The following is a 15,561-nucleotide window of genomic DNA, read 5'->3' on the forward strand; positions in this document are numbered from 1 at the left end:
TATTTTGTAGAAAAGGGTGAGGGTCTTTTTGATCGGACGGAGGGATATTTGAAACCAAGAGGGTGTGCTCCGTTTCTTCTAGCACTTTCCATGAAAAACCCGCCTAAAGTGACGTCACGGCGTGTCAGATGCAGCCCTCGCGGCACAGCTGCTGTCAGGGAGAGCGAGTAGCAACAGAACATTGTGCACCCTGACAACAGCACGACACGATGAGCTGCTGCTCGGGGTACTTTACCTGTTCTGCCATGAAAACACCTGTTCTGAGCTTGAAAGATGTGCTGGAGGGTGAACACAATCTTTGTTCTTCTTTTTTAATTTTGGAAGACCTACTCATATCTTTTAATTAGCACACATTGGTATGGTGGTTGGTGAAACTTGCCTTAGTTATGTTTGCAATGTCCTTTTTTTTCAAGTACTTGTTTGCAAAACACTTGATCAAATCAGATGATTAAAAAATAACAGATGTCAGGAGAGGTCAAGAAGCCATCAGGCTTATACAACTGACCCCCTCCATTACAGAGAAAGGAATCACAAAAACGAGCAAACACACAAGCAAAAATGAATATAACACAATTTAGGAAAATACAAAAAATGCCAAATAATGAAACAAAAAACACAAACAATCAACACAGAAATTAAACCAAAAGACAGTGATCCAGTACACGGCAATTACAAATGTACTACAACAGACCGTCAGTTTTCTTTATAAGGTCAGATTGTTCCCTCCAGTCATATATCTACTGAAGTTGTCCCATTGTTCATTAACCATTATTACATTTCAGTCTTCCCAGCATCTTTTCATATGCTACACATCAATCGAAGCCTCCACATATTCAGTGCAGGAGTCCGACGCTCCTTCCAACACCTGAGAATCATCCGGGCACAAGTAATGAAGCCAGTCTTTAATATTCTAATACTAGATTTGATTAGTTGTGGCACCACAGTTTTGTCTCCAAGGAGACAAATCATAGTGATCTGGAAAGCTCACGTCCTTACAAGAGTTATTAACCACCATTATATAAAGCACAAATGCAATTTTAAGAGAATGTAAAAAAAAATTGTGAATGCAAAGTTGGATAAAAGAATGGTGATGCACATCTGAGGAAGCACATCTGGAGTGCATGTAAAGTTCATAACCATTCACTGTGTCAGAATCTTATGAAGTGCAAAACTGAGCAGAGACAAATGGTGCAATCCAATCTGTGGCTCAATGTTTGAAAATACAGTACATGAATATTTCTGAGGAAGTTTTTCAGTGTGGAAGCCAGTTCTGACCCAGTTAACAAAAAGATAATTGAGGTTACATGCATGAAACACCCTGTTATTGATGTCTTACTAATATATAATAATAAACTTTATTTATATAGCACCTTTAAAAACAAAGTTTATAAAGCCCTTTGACAAACAAGCAAAAGCAGGAAACTCAGGGAGACAATGTCACAGAATAAACACTCCACAGTCAAGCCAAACACAAGGAAGCCTTGTCTGAGGTGAAGTTAAAACAAGAAGGCAGAACACAAAATGTAAAAGCACAATAAGTACATTTGAGTCATTACAAGTTAAAGGAATAAAAGCGATAAAACAGACAAAATCACAGGAAAAAAAGTAATGCAAATAAAGTACTAGCACTGCACGAGGGATGGGTGCCCTCTGCTGGTTCACAAGGTCAACTAGTAGTGCAAGTTGTGAGAAAATGACCAGGAGCAGAATAAAATTTTGTTTAATTGACAAGGGAATAATTGTTGATAGTGTTTTGAATATTCATGTGTCTGTGCCGGTGTCTATAAACACTTTACACTATCATACAAGCAACTGTGTTGTGAATATCAAGTTAATCCACAAAATATGCCACATTTATATTTAACAATACGAAATTACTATTAATTGTAGTAGTATTAACGGCATTATTTGTTCATACTACTAAGATTATTTGTGTTTTATGGTCAGAAGCAGTACACGACCACTACTCCTACTATTATGACTACTAGCTCCGTTCGGCGGCCACATCCCGACAGTCAAAACAAGCGCGCTTCTCGTCTGGTACGTAAAGCGCTTGCGTCAATGTTTGTGAAGGCCCGTGGCTAGCCAACGTGCTAATCCAACATTCAGAAAGCTACACAGATTTCGATAATTAATAACTTTCTGGTAGCGGTTTTTGTCACTTTATACGCCACCTTACTCGGGGTACGTACACATTTGGACATTTTCACGATTATTCTGAGCTCGTATTTAGCCCGCTAAAGTGAGTTTTTCTTGTTAGGTAGCACCAGCTCTTGCCAATGCTAGCTTAGCCTAATATACTTGTGCCGGGTACGGTAGCGTGCTTGATGCTAACTTTAGCTAACTAAGCTGTCAGTTTATTAGTTACTTACATTTGTGGTGGGTTATTTGAATATTACACAATGTACCGCGTTTAAACACAGTAACGTGACTTTATTCGCGGGGCTGAACGTTACAGCTATTTAGTTAGCGGACGTTGACTTATCTCATGAGCTAAGCTAACTTCAGGTAGCGTTAACGTTTCAGTTGGATAGGAAAAGTCATTAATCGATGTCAGTTGTCTGCCAAACTATCCACACAAGTCAGTGTTTGCCTCGGTTACCTTTTAACGAAAGGATGATGATGATATGTGCATTGTGTTTGACCTGGATTTATAATGTTAAATGTACGTCGGCGGGATAATTAAATTAAAATGTGACTTTAGCACGCCATGCATAAATATACTGCTAATGAGTGTCACTGCTCTTCATCAGGTTGGTCCAGTTTACACACATAATGTCCTTCCCCCCTCATTTAAACCGGCCACTGTTGCCGCCTCCTGGGATGCCTCCTCAGTTTGGCTTTGCCTCAGGTAAGCAACAATCTGATACAAATGAAATATACCTGACAGCCTCTTTCACTTTATTTACTTAAACGGTGAACAGTGTTAAACATGCTCTTTATAGACCAGTAGGAGACAAGCAGCCTTTTTTACTGGAAGGTTTCATGTTTGCACTCTCAGGAGTTCAAATAATATTTTACAAATGTTAACCAACTACTGTCAATCAAAGGATTTACTTCCAGACTGCTTTGCCTCAAGTTGATGTACATTTTCCTTTGGCTGTTTCAGGAACCCCAATGATCCCAGTTCATGTGGGCATCATGACCTCCACCCCTACAGTAATGATGCCTTCTATGGCAGTGGTCAGTAAACCTCCAGTCCCTAAGAAGGATCTCGCTGCTCTGCGAGCCAAAGACAATGACGAGAGTGGCCCGACCACCACAGTGTTTGTGGGGAATATATCAGAGAAGGCCTCAGACATGTTGATCAGACAGCTGCTGGCGGTAAGGGTATTCCCAATGTATTCCAATAAATTTTTTTCAAGCTGTCAAATATACCACCTTCATGTTTAGTTTCTAATTTTCAAAGTTTTAAGAAAATTACTCGAGTTTCGAACGCCTCTTTTCTTTGTGCCATAGAAATGTGGAATTGTTCTGAGCTGGAAGAGAGTCCAAGGAGCCTCTGGCAAGCTTCAAGGTAATACATAATACACACATCAGGCATCATTAGGTCAAGAAATTCCTTTATCCATGGCTAACTTAGATAATCAGCTACACTCTAACTACACATGACCATATATGACCTATTTCTGTTTCCATGTCTGTCTGTTGCAGCCTTTGGGTTTTGTGAGTACAAGGAGCCAGAGTCCACACTGCGATCGCTGCGCCTGCTCCATGACCTGCCGATTGGTGACAAAAATCTGTTGGTGAAGGTGGATGCAAAGACTAAAGCGCAACTGGACGAGTGGAAGGCCAAGAAGAAGACTGCAAATGGGGTATAATTCTGTTTTAGGGAATTACTGGTTATTAGTTCAGTCAGTGTGCATGTATTTGTTGCCTCAGGAGAAGATCATGCACCTAGCCCTATTTCAATTCTCTGAATCACCACATCTTAGATTTGTCAAGAACTTTAATTAAAGGCTTATTTATTGCAGTGACTGAATTAGACTATTAACTCGGCACTAAAACAAGGATTTCTTTCTGTACTGACAGAATAAGAAGGCTGAAGAAGGAGGAGATGATGAGGAAGAGGTTCTAGACGAGGAGACGAAGAAGAAGGATCAAATTATTAAAGGTGCTATCGATGGATTGATGCGGGAATATGCTGCCGAACTCAACGCGCCTTCACAGGATGAAGACTCCCAGCGACGAAAGAGAAAAAAGGAGAAAAAGGAAGAGGTATACCAACTTTTGTTTACTCCTCTCTGACTTCTACTCTTGTTCTCTCGGTACTTCAAATGTGACCTTTTCCTTTCTATTTCGTTTTCTTCAGGACGACATTAACACTATTGATATGGAGGAGGACAAGAGAGACCTGATTTCCAGAGAGATTAGTAAATTTCGTGACACTCACAAGGTAAAGTTACTCCATTTAATTTGTAGTTAAAATTGCAGGTTTTGGACAGCAGCTGCTTACATAGTTCACTTCTAGAGCTTGCACATTTAGCTGACACATTTACTAAGCTTTTCTTGATCTCAGTAACATGCATACTGCACTACAATTTGGCAGTCCTTAAAATTAACACCACCAAACATCTTAATTCGCTCAATATTATATGAAATGTTTCATATTCAATGTTCAAACAGCACAAGTAGGCAGACACCTAGTATTTTGTCACCTTTTCTCAGGCCTGACTAGACACCTGTGACCACCATAGTAAAACTATCTAGGTGTGACCATTATAGATCCATTCTTCATTCATCACACAAAAATGCATGGAGACGATGTAAAGTTACCTAAAAGCTAATCTATTCATTAAACCCCACCATTATGATAGTGATCATATGGTGACTAAAGCAAGATGAATCTCAGAGCTTTGGAAAAAGTTACGAGGATAGGATGTAAGTATCAGCCTTTATTTACTTTATACATATACTGGGCGTCCCCCTCTTGAGGACTTGCATAGGGGCAACCATGCTGCACTTCTGTGTGTGTTGGTCAGGGCTTATGATGCTCTTTATTCAGAGTCAGTACATACTTAAGTACCTCCAAATCTTTTGGTCTTCACTTTCTGGTATTAGTGGTGGTGCCCTGAAAGCTTCAAAGTTGGTGAACCTGTGCGAGTCCTCTCTGAATTATGGTCTGTCTTAATGGTGTTCATGTTGAAGCACAAGGACTCTTGTCAATAACCACTGCAGTGACTTTGGCTGTAGCTTTTTATAATGCTAGTGGGGGGGCGCCCACTCCACAGCAGCACGCTGATCTGAAGACTGACAAGGTACGTGTTCTCTGTATGTGTTGTTGTGTGATTTCTCCATCAGTGTCTTCACTCTTTCTGTCTTTCTTTTCTTCAAGATAAACTCAGTGAGTTCATGCATCTAATAAAAGCTGCACAGGATGAAACTCAAGTACATAGTCCACATTTTCCTGTCCTGCAACCAGGTCAAAAGATTAAATCAGACAAAAAATATTAAGAAGTGAAACACCAGTACTATTTCTTTGTCTCCTTTTTGGATTTATTCTTTTAAGAATTAAAATTATCAAAACAATTCTGGTGAAACAGAACAAAAACAGACAACAATGAATGAATTCTACTCTGTCTGATAGACTGTTCTTACAGCAAAATTAGTAACAGAAATGTTCTCCTAAGTATTTGTTTAGCAAGCCCTGGTAGACACTCTACAGAGGTAAGTGAAAAGACACCAGAATGGGTGCAAAATTGAACACCAGTCTTGGGCTGGGCAATATATATATGATATAAATCGTTATCGTGATATGAGACTGTATATTGTCTTAGATATTGAATTAAGTTTTACTGTGATGCAGCGTAAGTGTTGTTACAGAAAAGTAATGTCATTTTCTGAACTTAACAGTTCTACTTGTTTTAATATTTACCTGTGCCCACTTAGTCATTAAATCCACAATACCACATTTATGAAAAATCTCATCGTGTTGATATTTTGTGAAAGTACCAATTGTGACCCCTAGAATATCCTTGCTATATCAATATTGAGGAATTTGGTCGAATGATGTTGTGATATTTGATTTTGGTCTCCCAGTCCTCGCATTTTGGCGTTTCAAAATGTCATACATATTGTATATCATGATGTAGCTTAAAAATATCAGACTTTGTTAAAGGGAAACTCCACCAATTTTACACATTAAAATGTGTTTATAGGTTTTGGGAAGTACTAATGCATATGTAAAAAAGTAGTATCAAGCTTTTTGTGGCTCCAGAGGAAGCTGCATGTAATCTGATCAATTACCTCTAGTGATGTCACTCAGTGGCCATATTGCATTGTGGGTAATGTAGGTACCATGTTTTGAAAAGAAAGAAGGATGGCTGGAGTAAAGGAAGGTGATATCTCTGGTTCTGCTGTATCAATTTTGACCATTAGTTTTTAAACTGTTCATAATGAGTCCATTAGTTATAGACGTGCAATGCAGACCAGTGGACTGTTTTTCAAAGCATGGCGCCTACGTTACCCACAGTGCAACCTAGCCACTGAGTGACATCACAGCTGGCAATTTATTAGAACAGATGCAGCTTCCTCTGGAGCCACAAAATGTTTTGTACTACTTTTTTCCACATAGGCCGTAGTACTCCTCAAGACCTGTAAACACACATGTTGGAGTTACCCTTTCAGGACATATTGCCCAGCCCTACTAGTCCTGATATGATTTGTCCTTCAGGGCACATAAGTAATGATGCTCAACCTGAGCCAATTAAGGTTTAAAATTATTGCTAACATCTCCTGTCCTCTTTCTCATGTCATAAGTTTCCTTCTGTTGACTTGTGTTACACCCAAGGTCTTTAATTTAGTCACTGTTTCTTGCTGAAGACCAGCTGACTGCCTCTGGCTGCACATGACTGTGAATTCCTATATGAAAGTAGTTAATTTTACTTATGCACATCACCCTATGTTACAGTATAAGTGTCATAAAAGTAATGGAAACGAGTGCTCCAAGCTTTTTTTTAAAAATTGTATTGCGTTCTCACGCGTTTTGTGTCAGATTTAGCTCTGACTATAAATGTTGTCATATCACACCAAAAGCCTTGTGTGTAATGCCCACGAAGTCAGAATTGGGATGCGTGCGTGTGTATGTGTGTCTTTGTAATGAGTCGTGAAGAGCTACTGAAGACTTCTGCAGGGGTAAGACCGTTTCTACAATTTCATTTATCTGTGCACAAATGTAACTGATGTTCATTATGTTCATTTCTTGATTTAGCAATATACCGAATGCCATGCTACTCAAGGTTGTTGTTTTGATGATGATGATTATGATGATGCTTAAGCAAGACAGAATCCCATAACGTTTTTCCCTTGTATACCGTGTGACCTGCTTTCCTCCCAGGCCTAACTTAAAAGGCTTGTAGGGGCAGCGAAGGGCTGAGTCCATAGTTCAACACCTGTAAGTCACAAACAACTAGTTCACCAAAAGACTGACGCCTGTTTTCTGTTTTTGTTTTCCTTGTTCTGAGAGGAGGACTCTTAAGGAGAGAAAAAGCATTGTCTTTTGCAGCGCCTTTTTCTCGTAATGAATGCCTCAAGTTGAACTTGTTCCACAGATCTTATTGACCATTAAAGTGGTTTCCAGTTGCATTCTTGCTAAAGTGTAGTTTATACTTTTAAGTTTGAAGTTCAAGGATTTGCTTTAGATCAAAGATGAAGCTGTCTCTCTGTGAGGGAGGGCCTTTTGATCCTTCCAGGTTTCCCAGTTAGAATTCCAGCTTCTCTTACAAGCTTTGCACTCATTAGTGTAGGGCTTGTTCCTGTATGAAACCCCTTTTTTAAAAATCTGGAAACCACTTGATCTGTGCACAGTAGCAAATTGACTGCAAAGACTCACCGGATCTCATGTGGCATCAGCTAAACCTATGTGTGTTTTGCTCTGCAGAAACTCGAAGAGGAGAAGGACAAGAGGGAGAAGGAGCGGCTGGAGTTTGAGCGGGAACGGAGGGACCGGGAAAAAGAGCGAGAGCGGGAAAGAGAGCGGCGGGACCGTGAGAGGGAGAAGGAACGGGAGAAAGAACGGGAGAGAGAAAGGGAGCGAGAACGGGAGAGAGACCGAGACAAAGACCGTGACCGCAGGACCAGAGACAGGGAGCGAGAGCGAGACTGGGAGAAGGACAGGAGCCGCGACAGGAGCACCGAGCGCAGTCGCTCCAGGTGAAGACAAAACCTCATGTCACAGATTTCGATCAGCAGAAAAGTTTTAAGTGATTTATATCAACTGGAAATAAGTCCAAAACTATAAGCTCACAGTCATCAGCCAGCCTGATTTAGTTTAAAGGGTCCTACACGTTAACGATGTTGCAGATTCATTGCATGCCACACTGTGCGAGATGGGGTCTAATAATATCTTGGCTGCAGTCTTGTGTCAGGCTGTACAACACCAGTTTTGAGGCTAGTCAGATTGTGTGATGAATGCCAAGTGAATCCTTGCACTAGGATGTAACTGGAGACATGTCATCAACTTGTTTCCAGCATCTGCAGCAAAATGCAAGCTTTGGCTGCTACTTTCATAATTTTGAGGCCAGAGTGTTAGGATCACTGTTCGATATAATAACTAAATGAACCCACAACCGTGGTGTATAGAGGACTGAAATGGTTCACTAAAAGCTTTGAACAGCTGCTTTAATCCCCAACATAACCACACAGGTGTTTTCACTTATTATGGCTGATTGAACGTCTTCTCACGACTGTGTGGGGAAATCCTTCAATCAAGTTAACACTTATTAATGTGCTCCAATTTGAATTCAAGGCTAATCTTACCTTTGTTTTTGCAGGGAGATGAGTCGAGACCGAGACAGAGAAAAAAAACGAGATCAGGAGGATGAAGAGGAGGCATATGAACGCAGGAAGCTGGAGAGGAAACTCAGAGACAAGGAGGCAGCCTATCAGGAGGTAGGGAAGGCTGGGCTGTGTTCAAAATCACTTGTTATCAGTGCATTGTGTTTACCCTCCACCATTGTGAGTGCTTGAACTCTGAGTGTGAAACTTGCCCATCATAATGTGCACACAAAACTTTCCAGAATGGATTTTTTTTTAAAGTACAAAATGTACATTACTTCCTGCTAACAATCCCACAATTTTATAGAAGTGAAATTGGCTGTTAGGCAATTTTGTTGGTGCAAAATGATGATTCATAAGTAAAGTGTAAGTGTTGCTGCTATTAGTAGAGTAAGCGACTGAGTGTCTAACGTTACAGTAGGGGTGTCATAATGTGATATTAGACTATCACATTTGCATGTATTAAGATCATAAGATCATTCGTTGTGCTCTAACAACTGTTAAATAAAAAATGCATTAAATAAAAGAAAAAAATATATATATATTTTACAGCAACAGCTCAACTTTATCTGTCCAGAGTAAACCCTCTTCCCAAACAAATCACTAAAGGATCTCTGGTAATGGTATCAGTTCTGTTCAGTTCAGTTATTCCCCCAAGAGTAAACCTTCTTTCCAAACAGATCAATAAAGGATCACTGAAAAAAACAACTTATTTTAAAATGAACATGTCTGACGCTGTCGGAGTTACCTGCTGTACCACTCAGTCGATCGTCTTCATGCACTGAGAATAAATATCTGGAAGTGCTAATGATAAGCTAGCTGTGTTTTCATTGAAGTGTTGTGCTTTTTTCTTGGGATGCTCTCAAGTAGGCTGGAGTGGAGAGAAAAAGAAAAGTACTGGGAGAATCGCCGATGCTGCTTGTCCTGTCATTAGAGACTGCCACACAAGTGGTAGAGTCGCAGCTCATAGATCCTAAATCCTTATTGTTTATGTTAAAAACGATTGGGAATCCAGATTAAAATGAAATCTTTAAACTTCACATTTCTGGATCTAAAACTCGTACTTAGCTGTGTGTGACACAACATGACACAAACTGTGGATTATCTTGACTTACCTGATACTGTTTTGACTACAGCGACTAAAAAACTGGGAGCTCAGGGAGAGGAAGAAGGCACGGGATTACGCCAAGGACTCCGAAAGAGAAGATGAGCGGCGACGGGAAATGGTGAGAGCACATTGAAAGGCCACTGATGTTTGTGGAGGTCTGCTTGGCTTTTAACACTTGGTTAACACATTGTCCTCCTTTTCAAATATTACCTAGCCTCATCTTAAACCTACAAACTTAATAAATAACTTAAAATTCCAGAAATACAGAAATAATTTGAGCTCTTACAACTTGGTTACAAGTTACAACTTGGACTTAGTTTATTAGATACAATGCCTTTAGAGAAATTGATAAGCTTTATAAAAAGCGCATAATGCATATTTGATATTGCATATTGTGATTCAGTTTAATAAGTCAGACATTAAAATTTGTAAGTAGACATACGTAGATTGATTATCTTGAAGAGACTTGAGCGTGGTCTTGTGTGTCTTCAGGTGAAAGAAGGCAAACGACTGAAGGAATTTCTTGAAGACTATGACGATGACAGAGATGACCCCAAGTACTACAGGTAACAAACATAAAAAAAAACTGCCACAGTGTTCTTTTCTTAGGCAAATACATAAAAAATATGAAATAAATGCACAAATATGCCTGTGAAAATAAGATCTGCATCTGATGTGCAGCCTTTAAATAGCTTGAATTTACAGATGTGTGCTGCTTTAGACATCCCTTGAGCTCAGTGTCAGAAATGTTGTGAATTCTAGATAAACATGTAAAGACTAAACCTTTTGTTCTGTGTGACGGATGCCGTGTGGCACCTAAACATGTAAAAACGTAGTAAAAATAAAGACACAGCAGATGCTTTGTGACCCAGATCTGTAGCAGCAGATGCAATACTGCTGCTGTGGCTATTGTTCTAAAGGCTGTTATTTTTGGTGTGACCCCTAGGGGCAGTGCGCTGCAGAAGCGTCTCAGAGACCGAGAGAAGGAGATGGAGGCGGACGAGCGTGACAGGAAGAGAGAGAAGGAGGAGCTGGAGGAGATCAGACAGAGGCTGCTAGACGAGGGACATCCAAACCCAGACGCAGAGCTACGCAGGGTACGCTTGTCTGCAATAATGATGTGTGTGTGTCTGCCTGTGTATCTGTAGTGAGTGAGCATGCTTTGTGTTGTCTCTGTGAAGGTCACTTTATCATCCGAGTCTTTCTGCATTTCTGCACATCTGTGGTGTTCAGATTTCATTGTCTGTTGACCTTCTTTTTTTGTAAAACGCTGTGATTGGTTGTTAATCTTCTGCATCTTCTACTTTCTGCCTCTTATTGGTCCAGATGGAGGAGGAAGAGGAGGAGCGTCTGAGACAACCTCCCATCATCCAAGAACCGGAGCCTGAGGAGGAGCGGGAACGCCACAGGGGTTCACGAGACCACCGGGACCGCCGACACGACCAGGAGAGAGTGGAGGCCCGCTCACGACCCGTCCACTCAGACGATGAGGTGGAAGAGGGTGAGGAAGAGGATTTCGACAATGACGAAGATAACCCAGACGTGAAACCGTGCTTGAAGCCCACGATGCGGCCCATCACAGCAGCACCCTCAGTGTCGTCAGCCAGTGGCAACGTGTCACCTAACACGCCGGGAGACGAGTCACCCTGCGGCATCATCATCCCCCATGAAAACTCGCCGCCTGAGGCCCTGCCGCAGGAGGAACACCGGCCCAAAATCGGCCTCAGTCTCAAACTGGGTAAGTCTAGTTTTTCAGCTGTTAACTGCAGACTTTTTAATAAATATATATAAATTAAAAAGTAATTTTTTAAGAAAAAAAAAAAAAAAAAAGTACAAATTCTCTGTTTCCAGCTTCTTAAATGTGAATATTTTCTGGGCTTTTTACTCCTTTGACAGGAAACTGAATATCTTGTATTCACAATTCCCAGTATCTTGGGGTTTGGTAAAAACTGATCAACATTTTTTCATCATTTTCTTTTATGGACCAAAATAATTAAAAAAATTACAAGAAATGTGCTCTGCAGCATGGACACACATTAAGCTCTCACAGAGAGACCTAATACTATTAGTCAATTAATCAATAGTCACACATTTAATCAGCAACAATTTGGGTCATCAATTAAACATTTTCATCAAGAAAATAACTGGCGCATTAATTGATAATGAAAATAATCATCAGTTGAGGGGACATTTATCATCATGCCAGTGGTTACTTTGCATCCAACAGTGGTATTCTGACACAGCCAAAGCTTCACTGCTAAATGAAAATGTGAAGTTAAACTTCATTAATATAGCCAGATTTTCCTTTTAAACACATGCAGTCATTCTGTTTTAAATATAATTGTGACTGTAAGTGAAAAAGAGCTTCTTCCTCGATGTTAAAAAAACAAGGGGAGTAATCCTCCCTTCAGAGAGGCAGTACAGATTTCTCTGCTGACAGGCCAGAATTCACAGCTTGCACTCCTAAATCTCTCTTAAATGGATTTGTGTCATTTTAACAACCACCCACCTCACACCGCAGTTCTTTTCTCTTTTCACACATAACTTTCATTCAACTCGAAAAACTGACAAACACTCTTTGTTCTGATTGATTGATTCACCTGCTGTCTCCACAGGTGCCACAGGAAGCCCCAGTCAACCCAACGCAGTGAAGAGGAAGAAGCTGCCGGTGGACAGCGTCTTCGACAAGTTTGACGACGAAGAGGCCGACGAACAGCCCCGCAAGAGGAAGCTCGTGCCCCTGGATTATGACGATGACAAGAGCCTAGGTGTGGATGGAGCCGGACTGTCCAGCATAAAGGGGGCTAACACCGAGGAGAAACGTAAACACATCAAGAGTCTGATAGAAAAGATTCCCACAGCGAAGCCTGAGCTGTTCTCCTACCCGCTGGACTGGTCTATGGTTGACACGGTGAGGAGAGATGGACAATGTCTTGTATCTCATTAGATTCTTCTTGATCTTGTGGTTTTAACCTGCTTTTAAGAAGACAAGTTAACGAAGAACATTAATTCACTTCTGCCTCTTGATTTTCCTCATGTATATACTGTTAGCAGATGTTTATAGCTCTGATAACACAAAGCTTGTCTGTTCACCTCTTCCCTTTTAGACGTTAATGGAACGACGTGTCCGGCCCTGGATCAATAAGAAGATTATTGAGTATATTGGAGAGGAAGAGCCAACGTTAGTGGACTTTGTCTGCTCCAAGGTATTGATCATGTGGTTGTCTGTACATTTGACTTCATTCAGACCCATTGGAGAAGTGAAACATGAAATAACTGTGATGTTTTTGTCTCTCCCAGGTGATGGCTCACAGTATGCCACAGAGTATCCTGGATGATGTTGCCATGGTGAGTAATGGAACAGATGAAAAAAAGCCTCATACTGTTTTCTGCTTTTATTTCACGTGCATGCTCTGTTAATGTTGGGTAGTTTTCACATTTTCTCTATTTTAATGTTGACATAATTTAATAGTGAAAAGGTTTTAATGTTTGGGGAGATAACCATCTAATTCCATGTCAAAATATAGCATACATCATAGTTCAGTATGTGAGAAATAACAATGGCTGTATCATAAATTCATACATACCATTATGTGTCTGACCTGCTGATCATTATCACATTAAGACTGCAGCTCACTCGTCTTTATGGATATGAATTCATGTTTTTAACCCATTTTGTCGCTTGATAGAGACCTACCTTCGTCCACCTCTGCAGATAATAACAAATCAGGACCATCCATCTTCTTCACTACATCAATAAGCATACATCAAAATAGAGCTGAAATGTTGGCTACTTCATTGACTAGTTGGGTGAAAGAAAAATAAAAGGCTATTTTGATAATGTTTAGGCTCAAGTACCAAACATTTGCTGGTCACAGCATCTTAAATGTGAGAATTTGCAGCCTTTCTTTGTCATTTAATAGTAAACTGAATATCTTTAGGTTTTCTTAAGAGATGGTCAGACAAAACCAAATGGTAAATATGTAACTTTGTACATACAAACGTACATTAAATATTTCTAACTTTGATATAATACCTTCAAATCTATCAATCTTCAATACCATGGGGAAAATCTGACACAGCATTGAGGGCAAGAAGTTTTAGATTTTTATCAAAAGTTTAATGTAAAAAGGCGTTAACATGACAGCAAGGTGTCGTTTTGTTTCTGCCTAGTAGCAAAAAGCACAGCAGAATGATTAGTAGACATTAAAACTTCCATTTGTTCTAGAAACATTTGACTATAGAGGAGGCCTTTTTGAAAATGTCGGTCAACTCACTGCAGAAAATGAGTAATGAAACTGTCCAATATTCAGAATCTATATTTCAATATTTAGACAACTTTAGATCAACATATAATGAAATAAGAGAGGACAATAGCTGATATCAGAATTAAGAAAACTTGGGGCATTTTTAGACTTTGGGTGTTATACCCAAAGCCATCTCACTACTACTTAATGTGTAACTGAGTACATTTCCCTTTGCTCCTGCTTTAGGTCCTTGATGAAGAAGCTGAAGTCTTCATCGTGAAGATGTGGAGGCTTCTCATTTATGAAACTGAAGCAAAGAAGATCGGACTGGTGAAATAAGCAAAATAACCACTGAATGAAGAAACTGTTTTTTTTCGTTCTTTCATACATCGTGTATAATAGCGTAGCGCAGTTATGTCACCCCAAACAAAGCGACTTGTCCACACCAGTACAGACTGAAACCGCAGATTCATTCACACCAGTCGTTCAGGTCATGTCAGTTTTATTCCTCTTCAACATACTCAGGCTACATCTGCCTCCCCTCCGTTTGCAGATGCTGACTGTCTGTGTGCTTTTGTGTATATACAGTATGTCATTATTTGACTGGTGAAATAATTCAGAGAAAACTGCTGACAGACACCCAGGACCACTGTTGTGTTGCCAGAGAAGGTCTTTTGGTCCTAAACTTTTATCGGTATACATGCCAACACACACATTGTGGGAAGAGCCATCTTCAGGATCACTTTACAGGTTTCTTTAACTTTTCTTTGAAGTCTCTAAAGGTGTGAACTCTTGCTTGCAGTTGAATGTAGGTCAAGAGGTCTCAGACTTTAGAGTTAGCAATTTACAGGGTTATTTATTCAGGGTTTTCAACAAAACTCCAGTTTATTTCTGCTGACCACATTTTCCTCATTTACATTCCTGATGAAGGTGTTGGCATGTTCTCGTCTTCAGACCGTCTATAGAAGCACCTTGTTGTCATTTGAAATGTGTTGACCAGAGGATATCTTGGGTAGTGACATCCCTGCAGCTGTGAAAGCACACACACGTCATAACCACTATAGGAAAATGAGCTAAAAACGGGAAAAAACTGATTTGAAGTTGTGAAGAGGCTCTCCATTTGTTTTTGTATTGGTGAACATTTGAATAAAATTGATTTTTATAACTGTTTGTGAACCAGAAACTAATTTTCTCACCACACACTACTGGCACAAGCCTTTCACAAGCCACTGATTTTAGGTGTCAATGACAAAAGATTTGGACTAAATGTCAAATAGTTCTTTAAAGATTAGTCCGTCCAAAAAAGTGAAATGTATTTACCCTCATGCTGATGGAAAGTCAGGTAAAGTTTGGTAGTAGCACCTCTCTAGCATTCTTCTAAACAACTGAAGTAGACGGGGACCACTGAAAAAGCGTCCATACAGATCGTCC

General features: G+C 40.1%; 1 protein-coding gene across 2 annotated transcripts; it reads left to right on the plus strand.

The window, feature by feature from the left end:
• The first annotated feature begins 204 nt into the window (after positions 1 to 204).
• On the plus strand, positions 205 to 15,295 carry rbm25b (RNA binding motif protein 25b). 2 transcript variants are annotated; one of them, XM_084377382.1, is made up of 17 exons: positions 205 to 285; positions 2,754 to 2,851; positions 3,110 to 3,324; positions 3,460 to 3,517; positions 3,655 to 3,815; positions 4,033 to 4,218; positions 4,313 to 4,396; positions 7,880 to 8,151; positions 8,772 to 8,889; positions 9,912 to 10,001; positions 10,376 to 10,449; positions 10,830 to 10,980; positions 11,210 to 11,621; positions 12,499 to 12,794; positions 12,991 to 13,089; positions 13,184 to 13,231; positions 14,377 to 15,295. In XM_084377382.1, exons 2-17 carry the CDS (start codon positions 2,776 to 2,778, stop codon positions 14,467 to 14,469), a joined length of 2,433 nt encoding a protein of 810 aa, XP_084233508.1. In that variant the 5' UTR covers positions 205 to 285; positions 2,754 to 2,775; the 3' UTR covers positions 14,470 to 15,295. The 2 variants fall into 2 exon arrangements, with proteins under 2 accessions (XP_084233508.1, XP_084233507.1); XM_084377381.1 differs by lacking the exon at positions 205 to 285 and adding an exon at positions 2,040 to 2,184.
• Positions 15,296 to 15,561: the final 266 nt, after the last annotated feature.

Source organism: Pagrus pagrus (assembly GCF_965226575.1).
Source record: "Pagrus pagrus genome assembly, chromosome: 16".
Taxonomy (NCBI): domain Eukaryota; kingdom Metazoa; phylum Chordata; class Actinopteri; order Spariformes; family Sparidae; genus Pagrus; species Pagrus pagrus.

Excerpts from the sequence above, each read along its gene's own strand:
- rbm25b (XM_084377382.1), top strand. The coding sequence starts at position 2,776 with ATGTCCTTCCCCCCTCATTTAAACCGGCCACTGTTGCCGCCTCCTGGG. Across the intron at positions 4,219-4,312 it reads AAAAGGAGAAAAAGGAAGAG|GACGACATTAACACTATTGA; the intron begins GTATACCAACTT and ends CGTTTTCTTCAG. Across the intron at positions 8,152-8,771 it reads ACCGAGCGCAGTCGCTCCAG|GGAGATGAGTCGAGACCGAG; the intron begins GTGAAGACAAAA and ends TTGTTTTTGCAG.